The sequence below is a fragment of the Ceratina calcarata genome, unplaced genomic scaffold (assembly GCF_001652005.2).
Source record: "Ceratina calcarata isolate Rehan_Ccalc_2016 unplaced genomic scaffold, ASM165200v1 scaffold554.2, whole genome shotgun sequence".
In the NCBI taxonomy this organism is placed as follows: Eukaryota; Metazoa; Arthropoda; class Insecta; order Hymenoptera; family Apidae; genus Ceratina; species Ceratina calcarata.
In genome coordinates this window covers 1,203,030-1,224,009 of record NW_017176727.1, presented here as the reverse complement: position 1 = coordinate 1,224,009, position 20,980 = coordinate 1,203,030, and the positions used below count along the sequence as shown (strand labels likewise).

Genomic DNA, 20,980 nt, shown 5'->3' with positions numbered 1-20,980 from the left:
TTAAATATTCGTTCAATTTATATTATAATTTCATTAATAATTTATTATTCTCGTAATATAACGCCGACCGCGGATCGGAGGGCGAATATATATTCCGCAATTATATTTGGCCATTTTTGTTTGTTCTTTTTCTTTACAGTAGTCACAAACCAATTTCTTTGAATAAATCTACTAGTTTAAATATTATCAATAATCAGTTCTTTCTCGAGTACTGACTACTATAAAATCGTGTTCTCGTTACTCTCGTAATTTAAAGCTTCGTTCTTCCTCATTTCCTCATGTCCAGCCGAACAAAGAAAACACCACATTTTATCTAACATCGTTCCTTTTTTTTAATCTTTCCCCTATTCCTTTTTATTTGCCTTAAGAAAAATGCTCGGCGTCGAACGTATTCTCGAACGATAACGAAAAATTTGCTAGAACAGCTCCACGTTTTCACCTCCCCTGGTCCTAATTTAACCGCGAAACAGAAACGGAAATGGCGAAAACCGCTTCGAAAATACGGGCGACGCGGACCACTTAACGGAATATAACCTAATTTAAATTATCATAGCCTATCTAACGATGTACAAGTGTGTATTCGTGTTAACATGTATCAATCGCGGTAAGTATAGCCTGTGTGTTTGTATTTGTCGGTAGGTATGTATCTGTGATTTATGTGTGTCAGGCCGAGCCTCAGCCTCACTGTTTGCGCAACTTCGCAAAGAATGAACGGTACGCTGTAAAATATGTTCGTATGTGTCTATGTATGCTGTGCGAATTACTTTTGCGTCCGATCTACAAATGCCGACGTACGGCGGGACCCTAGTCTGTCTATATGTATATCGTCCAAGGACTCTCGAATCCTTCCTGACGCGCGTCCGATCGTTTCAGACGGTGTAGTAATTTAAAAAGTCAGCACTGCGCTCGTTTGTTAGTTTCTCCTGGCCTGGAAATTTTTCTTGAAAACTTTGAAAAAGAAGAGGTGAGGATGATATCAGAAGTGGACGACGTCGCTATCGTCAGGAAGACCTCGCGAGACGGCTTATCAAAGTTCTACTAAAATATAGGTATATGCTATTTAGTTGGTTATATGTATACATGGCTATTATCGTTTAGTATATAAGTAACCTGTCAATGTTAGTGGACCGTGTTTCGTCTTTTTTTCATTTCTTTACCCCTTTCAACCGCCCGAAGATGAACCGAAGTAGTCTGGAGAACTTAACTTATCACGCGACTTCTACTACTACGAAACCGTTCTATTACATCGAAACGATGTCGTCAGCGCCCTCCCCCTGTTCATTGATACACGTCTCGTCGCGATAACGTGGAACGGATAAAAGAAAACTGCGAAACGTATACGGTAGAAAAGTATAGACGACGTAGGCACGACGGATCGGAGAGGTGGCAAAATATCAATTGCGTGCCAAATCAACGTGCCAAGGCCGCGAGCGCTTTTCTCTCCCATTTTTCATTCTCTCGCCCTTCATTTTTGAGCATAGTATAGAAAAGTCAGACTTTCGAGAACGGCGCGAAAAATTTTGTTCAGTGAACTGCGGGATGATCACGCGATTCAGAAGGAACAAACGGGACGAAATGAAAACTGATAAAGAAGAAGAAGAAAAAGAAAATGAGTGACGTTTGAGGTGGTAACGAGTAACAACGTAGAAAAGGAAAAGAAATAATCGTTCGATACTAACGACTGCGATAATGAGGGCATAATAAATGTAACAGAGATGCAACTGTAATCGTTCCTACGCAGTAATTGTAAAAAATAATTACCTAACATTTAATAAAAGATAAGGTACTTTACGTAAAGTCCGGTATACACCATTTAAATGAATATGTGTCTGTGTGCAAGGTATCCCTCTAAAGCATTTTAACATGGAATGAATATATTAAGATAAAATATATATATATATATATATATATGTATATATGTATGTATATATTATATTATATCAATGTATGTATGTATATCGCCTTTCTCATATCGCTCGTCGCGGAACGAGAACGAGTCCGTCTCGGAGGAAACCGGGCACAGTTCTCTTCCCTCCACTACGGATACCCTGACTCTGCTACGTAATTTTATGTTTCGTTACTCTTATTTACTTTTTACAGCCGTATTACCATGCGATCGTTATCGATCCGCGACAGAGGTACCCCAACCCCTACGTGATTCGCTCACGTGCACTTAAACCCTCCCCCCGGTCCCCGTAATTATTCGCTTCCTCTGCAGTCCCAACATCGAAACAATTAAAAATTCTCAAGTCTTGGTTAATCAATATTTCGTTTTACAGTCTTGTCGAAACGTTTCGGACGTTTCCGCCTAAAAGTTAAGTTGGACGATGGTGTCTCCGACACCTGGAAGTATTTTTTTTTTTCTTCTTTTTTTCTTTCGCTCTCTCCCGTTCTACTCTCAGTTGCAATACGTAAATCTAACTATTATATAGCCTGCGATTAAGCCGTGTATCGATATAGAGGTGTCCACTCGCGCGAAACCGGACGATTCGTGTTCATTCGACTAATCGACGATGGTTCGAAGTAATCGTATCTTCCCCGTCACCGTCAACGCACGTCCAAGCATCGTCCTCAATCGCGAAACCCTCTGTCAGTCGTGCGATCGGCCCTTCGAGTGCCCTCTCGAGTGATTCGAGAGTCTTATGTGCACAAGAGTCGTAGAAAGATCCGGAGAGACACGCGGTATAAAAGTAGATGAAAATAACTATGCGATTTACCCTAAATTTTTGTCCTACCACGCGCCGTCGTTCCCCATTCACTTTCCCAGATTTCACGAAATAGAAAATGTAAAATTGGCTAGGGAGAACGCAACGGTGAACCCGAACGTACGATGAGGGTAGTTCGTCGATGCGAATGCACGATCGTGAAGCAACGGTCAGGCCACAGTCAGAAAGTCCCTTAAGCTCCACGTTCTCGACACCGACACCAAAAAGAATCGCCGCGTTCTACGATTCATGACAATCTCAATACGCAAATGGCTCAGTCCTTACAATTGATAACACGTTAGCCCGGCTATACACCAAGAGAGGCCAGACCTCCGAGGTTTTGTATGCTATACGCATCGCCGTACTGTACAAAATCTCGTTCCGCAGATTCTAGATACGCGTAGGTATATTTGTAGTGGTTCAACGTTCGGAACTTGTCGATACGTTCAACTACAATTAGAATAATGATCGCCACGTTCATCATGTTCGTCTGGAAGCACTGATTTTGTTTTCTCGATAAGCCAATCCTCCTTTTGATTTCCACGATATTTCCCTCGCTACGAACGTTGTTCCTACTTCCCGCACTTATTCCACCGACAAAACGAGTCGCGTTTCTCGTTGTGAACAGCATGTACGCGCGTAGCGGCCGTTTGGACTTCCGAACTACATTACTATCGCTTCGTCCATATCCCACCCATTCCCCGAATTTCTCGAACCCGATTTTTAAAAACTATCGTCGCGAGATCTCGTTAATGCAACTGGTCCCATGTATCGCAAACGTTAACAGAGTATAATCGTCGAACCAACAAACACGCACAACCGATTAATAATTAACAATTAACAACAATTCCATAATCGCACGGTCTCTCGTCGCGTGCGACGAACAAAACGGACTATAACAAATTGCAACGATGGTTGCGCGTCTAACGCGATAACTCTGAAAATCGACGGAAAGGAAAGAAAAATTGAGAAGAACAACGCAATCATCCCCTCGAGCGGCCATGCTGTCGACAAAAGTTGATGATTCTCGTCCCACGGAGTTATGTCATCCATTGGCACACCATTTTTCTTTTCCTCGCTTCTTTTGCCTGTCTGTCTCTCTTTTTCTACTAAGCTCGTTTCTTTTTTTTTTTTCACAGTGTTCCTCGGCACGATGCGAGCAAACGCGACGATAACCTGCTCTATTTCTGCCTACGATGGTAGATGCTCTTGTGATTGTTCAGACTGTTTAGCGTCCTGAACACCTTGTGGCAGAGCGCGCAGACCGCGCTGTTCAGGGGCTGAAAGTGTTGCTGCTCTTTGTGCCGTTTGAGGGTGAGCTTCGTGGAAAGGGTTTTACCGCAAACGTCGCAGGTAAAGCACACGCCGGGCGGCAGTAGATTGCCGTGCAACGGATGCTGCGACAATCTCATCGCGAGTATCGCCGGTGGCCCGGCTGAATCGTTGTTCAACGTTTTTTTTTTTTTGCGCGGACAGGGAAATAAGTTCAAAGTAAGATCCGTGAGACGTAAGTAAGTTAAACGAACAGACGATTTAAGAGTTAGATACATTAGAGGCAGGTGGAAATGAAAAGTAAGAAAGCAGCGAGAAATGAGAAAGAATTAGACAAATTTTGATTTTAGCAAAAAACAGACGAGGCAAAGAAATAGACAGAATCAAAGAAAAGAAACAATAGAAATAATTAACAGCAACGAGAGATAGAAAAATAATTATAGTGATATAGAGAGAGACCAAGCACCAATGTCCGTTATAAATATCGACACCCAATTAAAGAGAAAAGATATTTTTCCGTTACGAACCAATATTTGTGGCGTAGGAGGAGGCACACGGAGAGCCACGTGTGTGGATGGACCCCCAGCGCAAATCCGTGTTCGTGAAGGTAGCGGGTAGGTACACACAGAACAATGACGAACCAGAGCCGAACGTATAGCCGAGCGAGCGGGACCGGGAACAAACAAGAACAAAGATACGACTGCCATTAATATCACTGGACAAGATTAATGTACGCTGATGGTAATCTTCAAATGCGCAGGGCCGGGGGTATTGAGATGATTAAGGTGGTTACGTGTGTGGTAGTGTGCGTTTGGTAATAATGGTGGGAGGCTAAATGCAAGGAATTCGTCGGCGTGAGGAAAGCGTAATAAGGGAAAGATGTGTACGGTTCAGGGTTGGTTACGAGATGTTGCATGATTGGAGAACGTGACAAGGGAATACAGATTCGTGTTCGAGGGGCCGCCGTTGCCCGTGGTGGCAGCAGTTCTCTCAAAAGGGAGGTCGATCAACATCCCTGGCCACGGGAACGTATCGCGCGGCCGCTCGAAATTACTCGTACTCCTTTTTCTTGCGTGATCTCGTGCCGATCGCAGAGAGAAAGGTGGCTCGGGGCTCTGGTTTGTCATTGACTCATAGGTAACGGAAGGCGCGACGACCGGGCAGATCGTCGTCACTGGAAAATCGGGATTCTCTACGAATCTCGAGGCGCGGTATCTCATTGATGCGCGTGCACGTCCCTGCGCGGCCCTGAGCCGTCACGGAGTCTGAGGTCTCCGCTGCATTAAACATAGCCATTTTCTTTCCTTTACTTTATTTTCCTATCTTATTTAATTCAATAGCGGTGTGCGCAATCTAATCGACGAAGTGAAAACGGAACGCGACGGAACGACACAGGAAATGTAACGGAGGCTCCGGTGTATCGTTCTACGGTGAAAGTGAAAGGAACAATCCGATTTTTTACGACTCGTCACGTCGCTTGATACCAGGTAACGTGGGATTCGGGCCAAAAGCTCGAACACGGTAGAAATCGCGGACGAGCTTCCGTTCGAGGGGCGAAAGAAAGGGGAAAGTAACGGCGAAACACAGACAGACGGCGCGCATAACGGCGCATTCACGCGACAGGTCTGACCCTCGGCGCTTTCGAGCGTGAACACGTACACCCATTGACTCGGGAACGGACACGAGGCACCTCGGGCGTCGAATATACATGTCACGGGGTCTGGGGCTCGCGTAGCAGCACACAGTATTGTACCAGTGTACGGTGGGATATATATACGTGTATGTGGGTCGGCCGGAAGCGTAAGCAGTGCAACGAGGTGTAACGCGGCCAAACAGTAAGTATGTGCTTACTGTACAGCAAAAAGAAACTGCGAACAGCTACCCGAGGTTGCATAATATTGTTGCACCGAAGGTTAACGAGCGCGGCACGACTCCGACGCGACGCGATGTTACCCGCGTGCACCTTTCTCCGATTTGGTATACTAGAATACATTACGGATCGTATATGTGAAAAATAACAGGGGCTGCTCTCTCTCAGCGTACAAAAAAGAAACATTTTATTTCATATAAATAATCATGATAAAATTGTATGAGTAATATCAATATAATTATTATTATAATAATAATCGTAACGCAGTAATAATAAAAACGATCGATCATCGATTAGTTCTAATATCGACAATATATTTTAAGAATAGTAAATGTAGAACGAAAAAACAAGGATACGATAAGCGATGCACGCTATCCCCGAAAGCCCGATAAGGAACGATTAATAGAATAATTAAAAAAGGGAGGAGAATAAAATAGACGACGATGACGATGCCAGAGATAAAAAAGGGAAGAGAACAGAAAAACAGAGTATGTACGGTAGGTATATATGTAGGCGCGCGCGTGCGTTACGTATTTATAAACTTCTGATCGCGAGTACTAGGATAAATACGTTCGTATCGATGAATTCATATATGAAAGGCTTTATTATTTACAGGAACAGGAATACGCACGCGCGTTCTACGTTGTCCTGTTTCGAATGTAACATAGAATGATACGCTCATCTTCGCCTTGATAATATTTCACGCTTGCAATAAAAAATCTTGGAACAATATGCGACTATTAAATGAAAGAGGACGAAAGCTACCTCAATTTTAGCATCAATATGATCATAACTATGTATCGAAAGGTAACTGTAGGTTCAAATTCTCGCAGCAGCGATCGGAAAAAATATATAAAAAAATGACGATGAAAGTGGCGTCTCGAACGTAGAATAAATTAGAATTAACGGTAAATTGTAGAGCGAACGATGCAACCGTCGAACCAATCGAAATCGGCCGTGCCGAATTGTGACCGCTAATTTAGCAATCGACGTTGATTGTCTCGATGAAATTGTTCTACGCGGCGGATAACGCGGTTGCACGCGATGCTGGTATGCATCGTGTCCTCGTTATTTCTGGCATCGTTAACCGATTTCCGAAAATTATACGCTGGTACACGCGCATCCGAGGAACGGAAAAGCGTTTTCGGTATTCGCTCATTGCACCATTTCCCATCGCAACGATTACGGTATTTAAGTAATTTTCCTTTGGCTGCGCCTTAAGGTACCCTTCGCGCGCGCGAAGTCTCCACCGTCGATCTTCTCTATGTTTTGAAAGAAGACAAGGTAAAAAAGGATTGCGAACAAGGTCGTTCGTAGCTGCGTTCTCCAGGCCAGTTCCTTTTCTCATTCTCGGTCTGGAGTGGGGGAGAAAGGGGGGAGAAAACACGGGATGAAAGATGACGTGTGACCGCGCGTGTCTAGTACCTCGTCAACGTTCTACACATAAGATAAAGCGGAGGGCATTGCGATCATTAACTTAGGTACGTTAGCTTATAGTTTATTCTCACGTGTTTTGTACTGCGATTTTCCTTTAACAAGTCGTGTCAGCCGCGAAAGTCCGCGGCGTCCACTCCCGATAACCACCCTTCGTAAACTAAGTAATACAAGAAAAAAATCAACAGGAAACGTTTGCACTTAACGTATTTCTTTCCTCTCGCACAGTAGAACAGTTAATTAAGATCGTTCTATGTAAGGGGTGTACTTAGTCACGAAAAATAAATCCTGACGTTCCGAATCGGTTTGCTCAGCCGGAGGGAGCACCTACTTATTTACATTCAACGCAACATATACATATATTTATAATATATATCTATATATATATATATATATATCTCTTTGTAACCTTAGTAGAAAAATTAAACTATATCGAGGTCTAGCTTCGTTTCTTTTTTCACCTTTTTAAATTTCTTTTTTCTTTAACCGATATTTGTCCGCTCGAACGGAAACATGAAAAACTATAATAACAGTATCGCCTATTATCACATGATCTTTTCCGCAGTCCAAATTCAGAGACAGTACTTCTTCCAGAGTGATAGATCCACCTTCTTCAGGGTTAAATGCGAATTAGTGACCCGCGTTTTCGAGCAAAGGAACACACGTAGATCCGACAGTCCTATACAATACGCAACTATTTCGAATAAAAGAGACGGGACGTGTTTAAATAACCGAACGATACTGTCTGTGAAATCGATGTAGTACATAGTAGCGTATGTAAATTCGAACAGTACGGGAAAGAGATTCTTCAACGACTCGTTCACGACGCATGTGTGTGGGTGTCTTTGTGTACGTAAACCATCGAACGTTGATTGTCGCGGCCGATGGTGTACTGTGATCACCGTACTCGTGGAAAAAGAGTCGGCACCGTTCACGATCGATCGCGGCCTGCACAAAAAATCGTTGCAATTTATCCCAGTCGCGACTGTTGCTGGTCCTGGTGTTGCTGTTGCGGTTGCTGCTGCTGTTGCTGTTGCTGCTGAGAGTTAACTCTGTCCGAGTGTTCTCTCTGCTCTCTCTCCCGTTCACGCATCTGTTCCATCTCCTTCCGTTGCTGCTCGTTCTTGCTGTGTTGCCGATGATAGATGCTCTTGTGGTTCCGGAGGCTGTTCAGGCTCGAGTATACCCGCTTGCAGATGTTACAGATCGGTTCCTTGCTGGGCCTGGTGTGCACGTTCTGTATGTGCCGCCTCAACCGCGTTAGGGAGGTCAGGATTTTGTTGCAAGGCTCGCATCGAAACTCATCGGACGCGCCGCTGCCGGCCAACTGACCTGGCGGCAGAACCAGACACAGGGGTTACTTTTGGTTTTTGTGTGTGCTCGAACGTCAGCTCGGACGCATGTAGGTCGGACGCGTAAATCGCGGAACGAGGAAACCACGTTCCCGCGTTCACTCTTAGAGTCCTCTCTCTATATCGCGCATCTCTCGCGATATTCTCATCGTTTTTTTTTTTTACTTTCTATTTTTTCTCACTCTTACACCACCATCTACCACCTTTTTTCCGAGCTGAGAGAGAGAGAGAGAGAGAGAAAGAGAAAATTTCGTGCGCCCTCCTCGATTATTCGCGCACACGTTGCACCGTCACCCGACCAAGCCGTGCTCAAACTGTCTTTATTTTTTTTTTTATTTGCGTTACTTTGGAACCACGTACAATTATGCTTGCAGGCGTTACCACAGCATCTTCATCGTACGCACATTGTCAGCTTTTCCTGTGTTTGTTATACGTGTACACGGCACGGCGCGACGCCAGTGCTTTCCAAGGGAAAATGCCTTCCGCGCGCGCGCTGTCTGACCATTGTCATCATTTTCTACTTCGTCAGCTATTCATAATACTCGACTACTCGCAAACTCGACGCGTCTTGCCAACTCCATGCGGCTGCTTCCGTATCGTATTTAATATTCTACACTACACGACGACTGAAACGAATATGTATTAATTTAGCCTCACTTGTAACTGAAAATACATTTACGCAAAGTGCTTAATGCAAATAATAACAGCAGTACGATGACAATGGCTTGACAGCAAATTCGCAGAAGACTCTTGTCCGAACTCGGAAGGCAACGTGTACCCTTTTTTTTCCTGATTCATCCTTGTGCCCTTTTTTTTTATTGTTTTATGTTTGTTTTAGCGCATTACAATAGTAGAGTGCAAGCAATTCCAAGATTCCAGTGAACGATCGTGAGCGATGACGTTAGTGTTTTCAGAGCACCAGAGATGGTATCCATGTCGATGCATATTATTTACAGCAAGACAGAGCAGAGTAGATCTCGTACGTAATACGTGTGTGTATATCTATATACAAGAAGTGTGATAGTTGTTTCTAACTGGGATGATGCGATGAAGCGAGCAGTCGGTTTTATTGGTCTTCGTTTCATTTCAACGTAACGGTATGCTTCGCGGAAGGAGAATCGCCTATCAGGAGTCGAGTTCCACTCGACCAACTCGGGTTGGTGACATTATATTTCAGTGAAACAACAATAATTTCAATCCATCGAAACCTCTTTTTATTTTCTAAATCGTCTATAATTCGTTTATAACGACATCCACGTTACGCTAGCGACAATTTTACGTTCCACTTGTGTCTTATATAACAACATTCACGCTATACTAGCAATAAATTATCTTTCACTATTTAAACGTATTCTTTTTATGAATAGTAATGCACCAGACTGGCGACTTTGTTACGTCAGCGAAGCGTATAGAAAAAGAACAATTGCGATCGGCAGAATGCGATCCGAACATGAGAAATGCGCAGAGACGCGAAGGGTGACGGACGGAACGGTAAACGTAACGATTAACAGAAAAAGAACGAGTATAGAAACCGCATCGAAGAAGCGTAACATTATTTTTTCCAAACCTAGAGAAACAGATGGGTTTTAAACCAATAAATAGATTTGTCTTTGATCGAGCTCGCTTCGCGCGATACCATCACCCGGTTTCGACAGCGAAAAGAACTCTGTCGACAAAAATTTGGATCACTCCGCGATTTGCGTTCCACTTCGATCCGTACCGCGTACCCGCGACGTATCCATCGATAGGTACACCACCAAAAGAAGGTACGAAGCTGACTTTATCGTCGGCGATGAACGCGGGGTGAACTACCCCTGGTTGGCACTTTCAGGGGTTGATGAGGAAGAGCACAGTCGTACCGCAGGAGGCTGGTATCGATTTTGTCGCGGAAAGACACGTTATCCGGTACCATGAACTTGGCACAGAACTAGTCCAGATGGCGGAACTCATTTCCGGAACGGGAGTGTACGGTTTGGGTACGAAACGTTACTTCATCGACTAGCGAGAAGCGAGGAAACGATTACGCGATCTTCGAGCATGAATGCGTATGTATGTATACACGTAGGTCAACCCGGCGCACTCTTTGGCATGAATCGAGGTAACTTCGTCTTACGACCGAACGACTAGGATAATTTTTATTAATGAGATGTAATCGGTACTTTATTTCCTCTCTACGCAACGATATATTATAAAAAATTAGCTAACAGCAGATTCCGTATCTCTTTGCTTTCTCATGCCGGAAAGTGACAGCTAATGGAACTGAACGGGTTACGTTCCCTACTGTTGGTTATCTCGCTCATATGTCTCGTCGTACACGCGAGAGATCGGGGCAACATGGAAACCCGGATGCGAATTCGGTCACTAAACCGTAGGCGCCGTGGGTCAATACGTGACCTCGCAATGTTCCTCATGTTCCTTCCGTTCTTTCCTCGCGTGATACTGACTCTTATGACTGACCAGGCTGTTCCTGGACTTGTAGCTCCTACCGCACTGGTCGCAGGACAATGACTGCGGCACGTAAAAGTGCGTGTCCGCCAAGTGCCTCTGAAGGGACCAAGCGCGGGAGAAAGTCTTCTGACAAAAGCTACAGTAAGTGCCGCTGATCGAGCGGTTCGAATGCTTCAGTTCTTGCTCGGCGTGTTGCGACGTCCTGGTGGATGAGTCACGATGCTTAGACGCTGGTAGAGCATTGCCGTTCTGCGTTAACCAACGTAGATCGGCGAATGGGACGGTATCATTAAAGAGCGTCCTCAGCGGTTGTTGCTGTTGCCTGGTATTAACATTGTGGTTGTGACCGTTCTGCTGTCGCGCCTGAACACCGTCAAGATTGTTCGCCGCACTGGCACGATCCGATTGCAGATCGATCTGCTCAGAGAGTAGGCAGGACTCGAGCTCGTCTATCTTCGGTGACAAAGGTTCCGATTTGAGCACGATCTGCATCTGATCGTTAATGTCCTCTAAGAGATCGATTATGGGCAGCTCCTGGTGTCCCTGCACCACCTCGCACTGACTAGCGCCCGTACTTTGGCTCGATTGACCGGTTTGTCGTTGACTGTCTCCGTTGGTAGCGGACTGCCAACCCCCGTCCTCCTCGGCGACCTCCCGGTCTGCAACCAAAGAGGAGGGGGCTGAGTCCATCGAGATGTCAACCGGGATCTGTTCGCGTGGCGTGATTACCAACAACGATTTTGTGTGTGAAGGAAACGCTTCGCACGACCACGGTACGGCGTAGGGGCGGGCGGCGGACGCGCACGTGACACACACGAGTACAAGACAAAATGAAGGAGGATTCGAAAAAAAAAAAAAAAGAAAGCTGCTGGCTTTTCGACATAAACGGGTACGGATGCTATTAATCGTCCCCCGGTTAAAGAGTCTCGTGGAGGAGAATCGTAAGCGTCGCGAGGACGAAGAGGGCCGGGACATTAAAGGAGAAAGGAGAAGGAGCGAGAGAAAGGCAGAGCAGCAGAGAGTAAAAGAAGGAGGAGGAGGGTTGAAAGGTGGGCTAGCACGGGGAGCTGAGCAAGGTAGGGCGAGTGTACATTCGTCGTCTCATAAAAGCCAGTATAACGTCCGCGAAGATGAGATGTCGATACAACGAGAGAGCAGCGGTCGTAACAGGAGTAAGAGCAAGAGCAGGGAACATAACGGACGATGCTTCTTCTTTGCGGGATTTTACCCAGCCGGTTACCCTAGCAACGGAACCCCCACGAACCACGCTCTCCTTCCCCCATTTTTCCGTGGTGCCGGGAAGGGGATATATACCTAGGATGCGTATTATTCTTAATAACCCCCGTATGCCGTTGCGCTGTATTATGACTGATGTTGACTCTAAGCGCGGAGAGCCACGGCGATCGATAGCTCGCTACCACCGTGCGACTACTACGAAACTCGGAGAGAGAGAGAGAGAGAGAGAGACAGAGAGAAAGAGTAATACGACTAAGGGAGGGCCAAGGGGATGTAAAAGTGGAGTGAGAGAAAGGCGGAGGAGGATAGGGCCGAGGGATCGGCGGGGAGAGAAAAATCTAAGTAGCTTCCGGATTGGTTACGCGAGTCTTACGAACTTTTGAAAGAGTTACGTGGACAGTGGTGGGGACGGAAGATGGGGAATTGCGAAGTAAGGAGGACGCCAGGAAGAACTACCCTCCCTTCGACCGCGGACCTCATCTCATTCGATGCGGTTGCGCGTTTCGCGAAATCACTCCGATCAAACGATAAGTTCCCTGGGATGTTAGATCGTATTAGGTCACCAAGAAGGGAACAGATTCTACATCCGAAGATAAGAGACCTTAGAAAATTTGTGTTTGCCGAAAGACATTGAGGAGAAGTCATTAGGTATGCAGAGGTTTCGAACGTTGCCAGTATAACGGCGAATGACAGCATTGTGCGAAACGTTAATCGGTACCGATAAGAAGATAGAAGATGCAATATCTTCACGGGTAACGTGCTCGCGCGCTGTTGTAGACTCGCGGCGGACCTCGAGACTAAAGCGTTTCAATAAATTAAGCACCGCGAGCAAGCAGACCTTCACCTTGCCTCGAACAATCTTGCGACCTCGTATTCAAAGATTGTGACGCCTCGTGACTTGAGGTTCGCGAAATTCTCGATTCTCATCGCGAAAACGCGCAGGTGAAAATTCGTCCTCGACTTCGGTAACCGGTTTCTTCATCTCTCCTCTTACATAACCCGTTCGCATTTGCACGATCCAAGAGAAACGCTTAGAGATGCACTCGAGATGTGTCCAGTTTTCGGATGAAGGGAACGGAGAAATTCGTCGGTAGGAGCGTATCGCAGCCGTTTTGGAAAGTTGCAAAAAAAAAAAAAAAAGGAATCGCGATCCACGAAGGCAAATGATATAGAGCGAAAGTGTAGACGCCCCCTCTTTCTCGCTCTCTTTCTGGTTCTCCTGCCCCTCCCGCGTCTGTTACTAGCTCCCCTCTAACTTTTTCTCTCGTTCCTCGACACGTCTCTCGTCTCTGTCGCTCTCACGCTCTCTCACTGTTACGCAGTTTCGAGGTCACCTCAAGTTCATCATCGATAATAGCACAAGGCGAAAACAAGCAGCTAGACCTGGGCGTCCCCGATAAATACATACTACAGATAAAAAATTCCGTCGAATTTGATTCAGAAGCGAACTTTCGTTTGGCCTTGGGAGGCGGCGGCGGCGCCGCATCGCGGCGCGCACGCCCGAAAGAGTTAAATTGCCAACGAGCGAGGATCGTTGATTACCGAAACTGAACCGAGAGACGAACGGAGATGGGAAAGAGAAAGAGAGAACGGACGGGAGATGAGTAAGTAACGAGTAAATAGACGCGTATGCAAGGAAGACTCGCGGACGTCACGTAAGCAAGAAAGCAGTAGACACTTTCGCGCACCGTCGAAATCGGCAACGTCGACAGATGGCAGCATGAATTCCGCGCTTCGCGAGCGGGCCATTAGCAATCATTACGTAATTCCAAATTTCTTTCCTATGCCACTAGCGTCTCTGAACGCCCGACCGTAGAACGCCTTTGTCCTTGAGCCTCTATCTACTACTGCGGTGATCATTCTCAGTAGACAGAGGAAATAAATGATGTATAGGAAAAGGAAAACGAAAATCCTGCACGGATTCACACCGCGAGTTACCGAAACCGAATCCAGAGCGAACCACTTCGTACGAGGAATTCGATCAGTCATCGAGTGAAGAAAAATCACTAATTATACGATGAAAGAGTAGAAGAAGAAAGCACTAATCGGACGCGGGCGCGTGGTAAGTCCGGCACTGGGAACGTCTCGTGAAATAAATATTTGCTCGATGAACTGCAACGCGTCCTCTGATACAAAGAGACAGAGAAAGAGAATAAAGTACTCGACTCTGGAGCTCGGCACCCGCTATTTTTATGCGGCTGCGTTTTACAACAGGTTTTACCGCGGATGCAGGCGTTCGCGGAAAAGAGCAGAAAACGAGGGGGAAATAAAGGATGAAAAAAAAAGAGGGTGAAACAGAGAGAACGAGAGAAGGGTGAGAGAGAGGAAGAACGGAGAATCGTTTTTTGGAGTGACGGGACCGTGACCGGGACGGTCCCGTTACTAGCAGCGAGACGCATCGGATTTTTTAAACAATTTCGCGAACGGTCTAAGAATATCTAATCTCAGGGAAAGAATTTCTCTTCTGTTTGTTGTAATGACGTGGAAAAACGTTGAAGAACACGGGTGTAGACACGCGCTCGCGCGAGTACGCAGAGAATCAAGCAGAATGAATAGATTTAAAATTAGACCGCGATAAACGCATCTTTCTCCGGGTATGTCGGCTCTATGCAAAACTTTTCTTGACCATACGTTCAATAAACAGCGCGACCTCGACGCTCATCGAAGAAACGCGCGCGTTAAATGTCGCGTCGAAAATCGAGCACGATCGCGCACGTTAGAAAACGAACTTTGGCCGTACCGTCTGTGCAATTATTTTAATTTAAAATCTTACGCCCAAAATTCACCGTTTCGGGGCGTAAAGAAAAAGCAGACCGAAGTTCAAAAGGTGATCAATCGTATAATTTCCATTGTTTCAAGCGATTTCCTCCGGTCGTTCTACAAAACCGTGCATTCCTAAGTAATGCGTCGCGATATAGCAGGCACGGTAATGCAGGATTTTAGTTAATTTTCGTTTCGAAGTCGAAAAAAAAATGTTCGACCTGGCAACGAATCTGCTTAGGAACACAGAAACACTGCCATATGCTCGCAGCCGGCTTTCTGCCGGAATAAAAAGATCTTTAACCGAGCGAGTAAGTAACGGCGAGGCGAGAAAGAGAGAGTAACAAAGAAGCTCTTGGTCTACTATAAGCCTGATCGCGCGACAAGTGGTCGTACGTTGTACTTTCTATCTGGTACCAGCTTGTTTTTTACGTAACCGCCCATTAAGAATTAAAGACGATTAAAGAACGAGCCGAACGGGGAATAAAATTTCACTTTATCATCAACATACCGAGATGATAACACGCGTTTCAAATTGTCCGATCTATGAAACTTTTAGACTTTGCTCTTTTTCTTCGCGATAAGTCCTGATAAAATCGCCACTATTAGCACTATCGTTAATCGACATGAAACAACTTTATTGTTATCTCTGTTAAGAAGCAAAAAACGATAGAAAAAAATTTTTAAATTCTATACACGATTTCTGGTTAAGTTTAAATTTAACTCGGCGAGCGCATAGGTGTTAGGTTGTTGTCGTCGTTAACAAAACGAAAACTGGAGAGAGAGAGAGAGAGAGAGAGAGAGAGAGAGAGATGGAAAGTTTCGCGGGACCGACGACCCTGCAACCTTGCCAAAAATCACGCATCGGCGTCATTGCAATGCGTTCGGATAAAAAGATCGTTCGTTGCAGACGAACAACGCGATAGATAGCCAAGGTTAGCGAGCGAGCCTTACAATTAGCTGCGATAAAAACGCGAGAAGCAAACATGGCTATTCGCACTGTTCCACCGCAAATGATCGATTAACAAAGGTGTGTAATGGGTTAAAATTTTCAATGGGAGAAATTCTCACTGCCGGGTGCGAGAGATTGCCGAGTGCGGTACATCGTTTTTAACAGCGCGTTCATACAACCCGTCTATTTTTGCGTCGAAACGCCGCAACGTCCTCTGGCCTGGTCGTCAGTACGTTTTATTGTCTCGGGGAACGAAGAGAATCGCGATGCGTAAGTACAAAGACAAAGAGAGTGGGGAAGAACGATTTTTGGGAAATAAAGACAAGCGAAGAGAGAGAAGTCGAGGGAGAGAATATACATGCGTCGACCGGTCGGTTAAGCTGCGGGTCGAACGGTTCTCGCGAGTCAGCCGCGTATAATTTAATGTGTCTAATGATTCGCAGTCCGTGGCAAGAACGTGAGTGGCGTACCAAGGTCGTCGTATTTTTAGTTAGGCCAATGTTTAGTTGGCCACGTTCGCCGGAGATAGAGGGACCTTGAATTTCGGGGATAACATCTGCGGCCTTATCGACGGCCCCTGATAACTTTTTCAGTACTAACCTAGTATAAGCCAGTCGTTCAAATATAATATTAATCGAAAACGCGGCCGAAGCCGCACCTGAATTTACTTAACGAAACTGCCACAACGCGTTTGTTAAACTTTTTTTTTCCATTTCCCCTCGATGATTCGCGTGTCCGAAAATAATGTTTCCACAGTCTGCGAACTTTTCTTTCGAATACTCTCTTTTTTTACTCAGCGCGCCTCGTTGAACTCTGCAATATTAATGATAGTAAAAATCGCAAAATCGCCTCGCGTTCGTAAAAATTTCAGGACCGTATAGGATTTTAATTATTATATCCTTAAAGTCTTCTCATCATTGCATCAGAATATTAAAAATAAAAATAATGTTATCTTGTTGCATACCCTCGCGGGAAACGTCTCGAGCGTAGAAACCAAATCAGCTCTTGCACTCCCTCAGTAAAAGTCAGATTGCTAAAACCGTTTGCTATCATTAAGCGAATTTACTGTTAATCCCCGCCCTGGAGTGCGTACTGCGCGACCCCCGAATATGCACGGCATAGGAGCGTGACGTGCAGCAAAGGGAGAGCCTCGTACGAGCAAGTGAAACGAAATCGACCAATAAGTCTGGGAGATACGTATGCATGTATGTATGTACATACCGTAACAACGTTACCATATGGTCTACACACGCCAGGGTCAAATGTCGCTCGAATAACATAAAAGAGTGTGACAAAAGTTGGCCGACCTATCACATCCTCTTTCATAATTGGTAACGAGCAGGCTGTAAAGTGTCCCGTGACGAAACATTTCGCGATTGACAATAACAATAATATTAATAACGATGTAACCGGAAAATGTATGTAATAAAAGAAACGTACAATCTGTAGACTAATTTAGGTAACTATATGTACACGAATGTACGCAATACGTAAACATACGTATGCAAAAAAGATATAAATACTTATGCATGTATATATATATACATGTTTAAGGTGTAGTATTCGGTAACTGCAAAATTATAAGCAATGTCATAATGCTCTGGTATCGACGATATTGCGGCAGTATATTCTGTTACCAAATCACAATAATGGGACGACAACACTAATACAAAACTGAAATCGGACAATACGAGCACGGCACGTATAGATGATATGGACGATAGCTCGTTGATAAAACGACGCTTGACGCGATTTACGAAAACTCAAAGCGGTAATAAATTCGGTAATAACATTAGAAATTGGCGAGCTTCTTAGAGAAATGCAATTGGGTGTGGGTATACACACACAAAGAGAACAATCTGTCTCTGCATCAGTACTTTACTCAACTTCTTCCGTATATGTGTTGATTTGTTTTTTCATTGCTTTCTTTCACTATGTCGCTTAGGGGAGACTTCTCGTTCTAGTTATTCATTTTTCTCGTTTTTAATTAAACACGGTAGAGATTGCGGCGGATACTTTGTACAGTGATGTCAAACAAGTAATGTTTCTCTTTTCATCGTTTTGTGCCAATTAGAAATGATCGCGCAACGAATTCGTGGACTAGAAAAAACGAGTGTATCTGCTGTTGTCCGTTCTTTACTTCTCGGCCGCACAATCACTGGAGAACGTCTCTCGAGGGCTCTATGAATTATATTGATCCGGCCCCGACTATTCCGCGATGTGTTTTCGTTGTTCCAACCTCGACGTACAAAGAACAAACATCGTAAACAATTTAAAGAGATTTGCTGTCATCCGTTTTGAGATACGATAAATAGAGGCGCGCGGATCGAACGAAGCCCAGGATTCTCTACGCGAATCTGGAACTTTTAGAAGAAAAGAAGCTAAAGGACCGCGACACGGAGGAACGCGAAATGGGTCAGCAGATAAATCCGTTCTAACGTCGAGAATTCGTTGATAATCGCGGAAACGAATATATGACATCATGAGATGCGAATGTAAAGCGATTCGGTAAATGGTACCACTCAAAGGGATGATGATATCGAATGATCTTTTTAACGCATGCCAATTAGAAGAAGTTTTAATTCGTCCAAGCAGACAGTAGTGCTCTTTCACCGCAACCAAATAAAAAATATATGTATATATATATAAATGACTATATAGATATGTATATTCATTCTTGTCACTCGTGATTTGTTAGTGTTTGATATAACTGCACAAGTCTGTTTAGTTACTTTTTATTAGAGCGAACCGCTACACCGCAGACAATTGCGGCCACGATGTATCGACTGTCGGTGAAAAATAATGGAACAGCATAGAAGTGCCCTTTGAAAAATCAATAGAGATCAAAGGTCCAGAGTCCAACCATTCAATGTACGCGATTCATTTACAGAGCGATCATGTCGGTTGTCGTAAAAAAATAAAAAAGAATCACCAATTGTATTTTCGCGAATTCTGGAACGTCGATTCTAACGATCTTACAGGACAGAGCTAAATAATGAATATTCTTACCTTGCGAAGTTCCTGCCAAGTCCGGTGGTTGCAACCCGTGGCCCAATCCTGGAAATTTCACTATCGTTACACGTAGCAAAGAATATTCTCTCGCGGCGGACAACAATACGACGGCCTGTACGCAACTTCGCAATTACGACAGAGCCGACAAAAAATTTCCTACAATAATTTTCGAAATAAATTACTTAAAAAGGCAAGAATAATAAAATTGCAGATCAGTGATTAACTAAAAATCGTACGATTTAATTCTACCTTACATTCTTCAAAACTTAAAAAAATGACAATAGCCACAAGAAAGGATTTGAAAAAGAAAATCAAACAAACTGTACTCAGAAACGCGACGAGATAGGCGATGAAAAATTGGTCAATGCGTACAGGCCTAGTGTGAGCTTAACTGATTGACGTACCTGACAACGGTGTATGATCGCCAGCGAGCGCAGCCATACTGAAGTTAAAGCTCCCAGGCGTGTGCGAGTACATCTTCGCCTCGGACAAAAAATTCGGTGTGGACGTGTGCTCGGACTCGGCCTCGTGCTCATTACTGCTCGCCGATGCCGGTGGCCGATCGGACGCCGCTTGCCCAGAATCCGACGAGTCCTCGTTGTTGCCACCATTGCCACTGTTACCGCCTGTCAGTTCCAACGGCTCGCACTTGATATTGTCTTCCAGGGGACATTTCTCCTCGTGGACGCCGTTTCCCTCAACCTTGCTCGACAGATGATTCTTCACCATCGAAAAGTCCGTAGGCGTCGCATCGTTGTTGTTCAACGGTGGCGACGGGACCCTCGCCTTCTTCACCGATTCATCGTGCGGATCGGGCGTTCGTCTCTCGTTCCTACGTATCTGCGCTCTACGCAGCAATTGTTGCACAGTCGTCGGCGTCGGAGTTACTGGCGTGGGCGGGGAACCACCCCGGGGAAAGCTTTCGTCCAATTTTTCGTGGAAGGGAACATGATTGCCACCGGCAGCCAACGCGCGCACATGGGACAACTATAATATAATTAAACAAAGGGGTAATAGGATCATCTAAAATGCAAGGACAGTCATTTAACAAAAAAAGAATTTGGATAATTCAAGTATGTCCTCGAAATTGTGATTGCGATTGGATCGTGTTCTGTATGTAATAAAGTTGATTATCTTTGTTTGCTTGACCTATGACAATTATGGACTGGAATCAAGATGGGCATACATTGTGCAAGATAAGATGTCTCGTTAGTTAAAAGTCACGTCTCTATCAGAGATAACATGCAAAGCATAATCAATTTACTCGATTATTAAATATAGTCCGGTCTGTTCCGTCGTACGGCAATTGAAAAGGATGAGGGTAAACGGTGATAGTCATGTGGCAATGGACGCTTACCTCGTCCCTGTCTGTTTGATCTGCCTGTTGCGTAAGCCCCGATACCCTGAGGACTTCGGCGGTCTTCAAAAAACTGCTAAGGGAACGCTGATGCACGTTCACTTCCCCGTGATAGATGAACTCTACCAAAGCGTGCAAGTCGCTGAACGCCACGTCTTGAAGTACTATCACCGGGTGTTTACACGGTGTGCTCTGCAACAGGGGATGCAAAGGAGGAAAAGAAGAGACACGTTCTCGTATTGGTTAAACATTGACGTTGCACTCGATGGATCAACCAAATCGAGGAGGGTTCGACGTTGAGCGATACGATAGCAGGGCGCGGGAAGCGAATGCGGTCGCGAAGCCAAAGGAATAGTAGGCAGGGATGTTTTCTGTCTTACCTTGAGCAATTCTCTAAAGTAGGGACTGCACGCGGAGAGTACGACGCGGTGCGCTTTGAGGCTTTTGCCATCGCAGGCCAGTGTGACGTCCACGAAATCTTCATCGTCCCTCAAGTTTTCAAACGCCGACGTTATACTGCTTTGGTAATTGTTCCATCGCAGACAAAAGTGTTGCGTATCTACCATCGTTATATCTATTCAC

At 45.0% G+C, this 20,980-nt stretch overlaps 2 protein-coding genes across 12 annotated transcripts in view; both read right to left on the bottom strand.

Annotated features, from left to right (window-relative positions):
• LOC108629100 (zinc finger and BTB domain-containing protein 24-like) overlaps window positions 1–4,117 on the bottom strand; it is a 10,695-nt gene extending 6,578 nt beyond the window's left edge. The window contains exon 1 of the mRNA XM_018031486.1: window positions 3,901–4,117. Coding sequence (XP_017886975.1) covers window positions 3,901–4,117 — 217 coding nt within the window. The remainder of the gene's footprint in view (window positions 1–3,900) is intronic.
• Window positions 4,118–7,329: 3,212 nt separating this feature from the next.
• The window catches only part of br (broad-complex core protein), a 30,886-nt gene continuing 17,235 nt past the window's right edge, over window positions 7,330–20,980 (bottom strand). For 7 of the 11 annotated variants that reach the window (XM_018031560.2, XM_026817088.1, XM_026817087.1 and 4 more), the window contains 5 exons: window positions 20,779–20,980; window positions 20,399–20,590; window positions 19,446–20,028; window positions 19,039–19,098; window positions 11,016–11,740 (listed from right to left, as the gene is read on the bottom strand). In XM_018031560.2, coding sequence (XP_017887049.1) covers window positions 11,016–11,740; window positions 19,039–19,098; window positions 19,446–20,028; window positions 20,399–20,590; window positions 20,779–20,964 — 1,746 coding nt within the window. In that variant the 5' untranslated portion in view covers window positions 20,965–20,980. The other 4 variants (XM_026817092.1, XM_026817091.1, XM_026817090.1 and 1 more) reach the window with 4 other exon arrangements.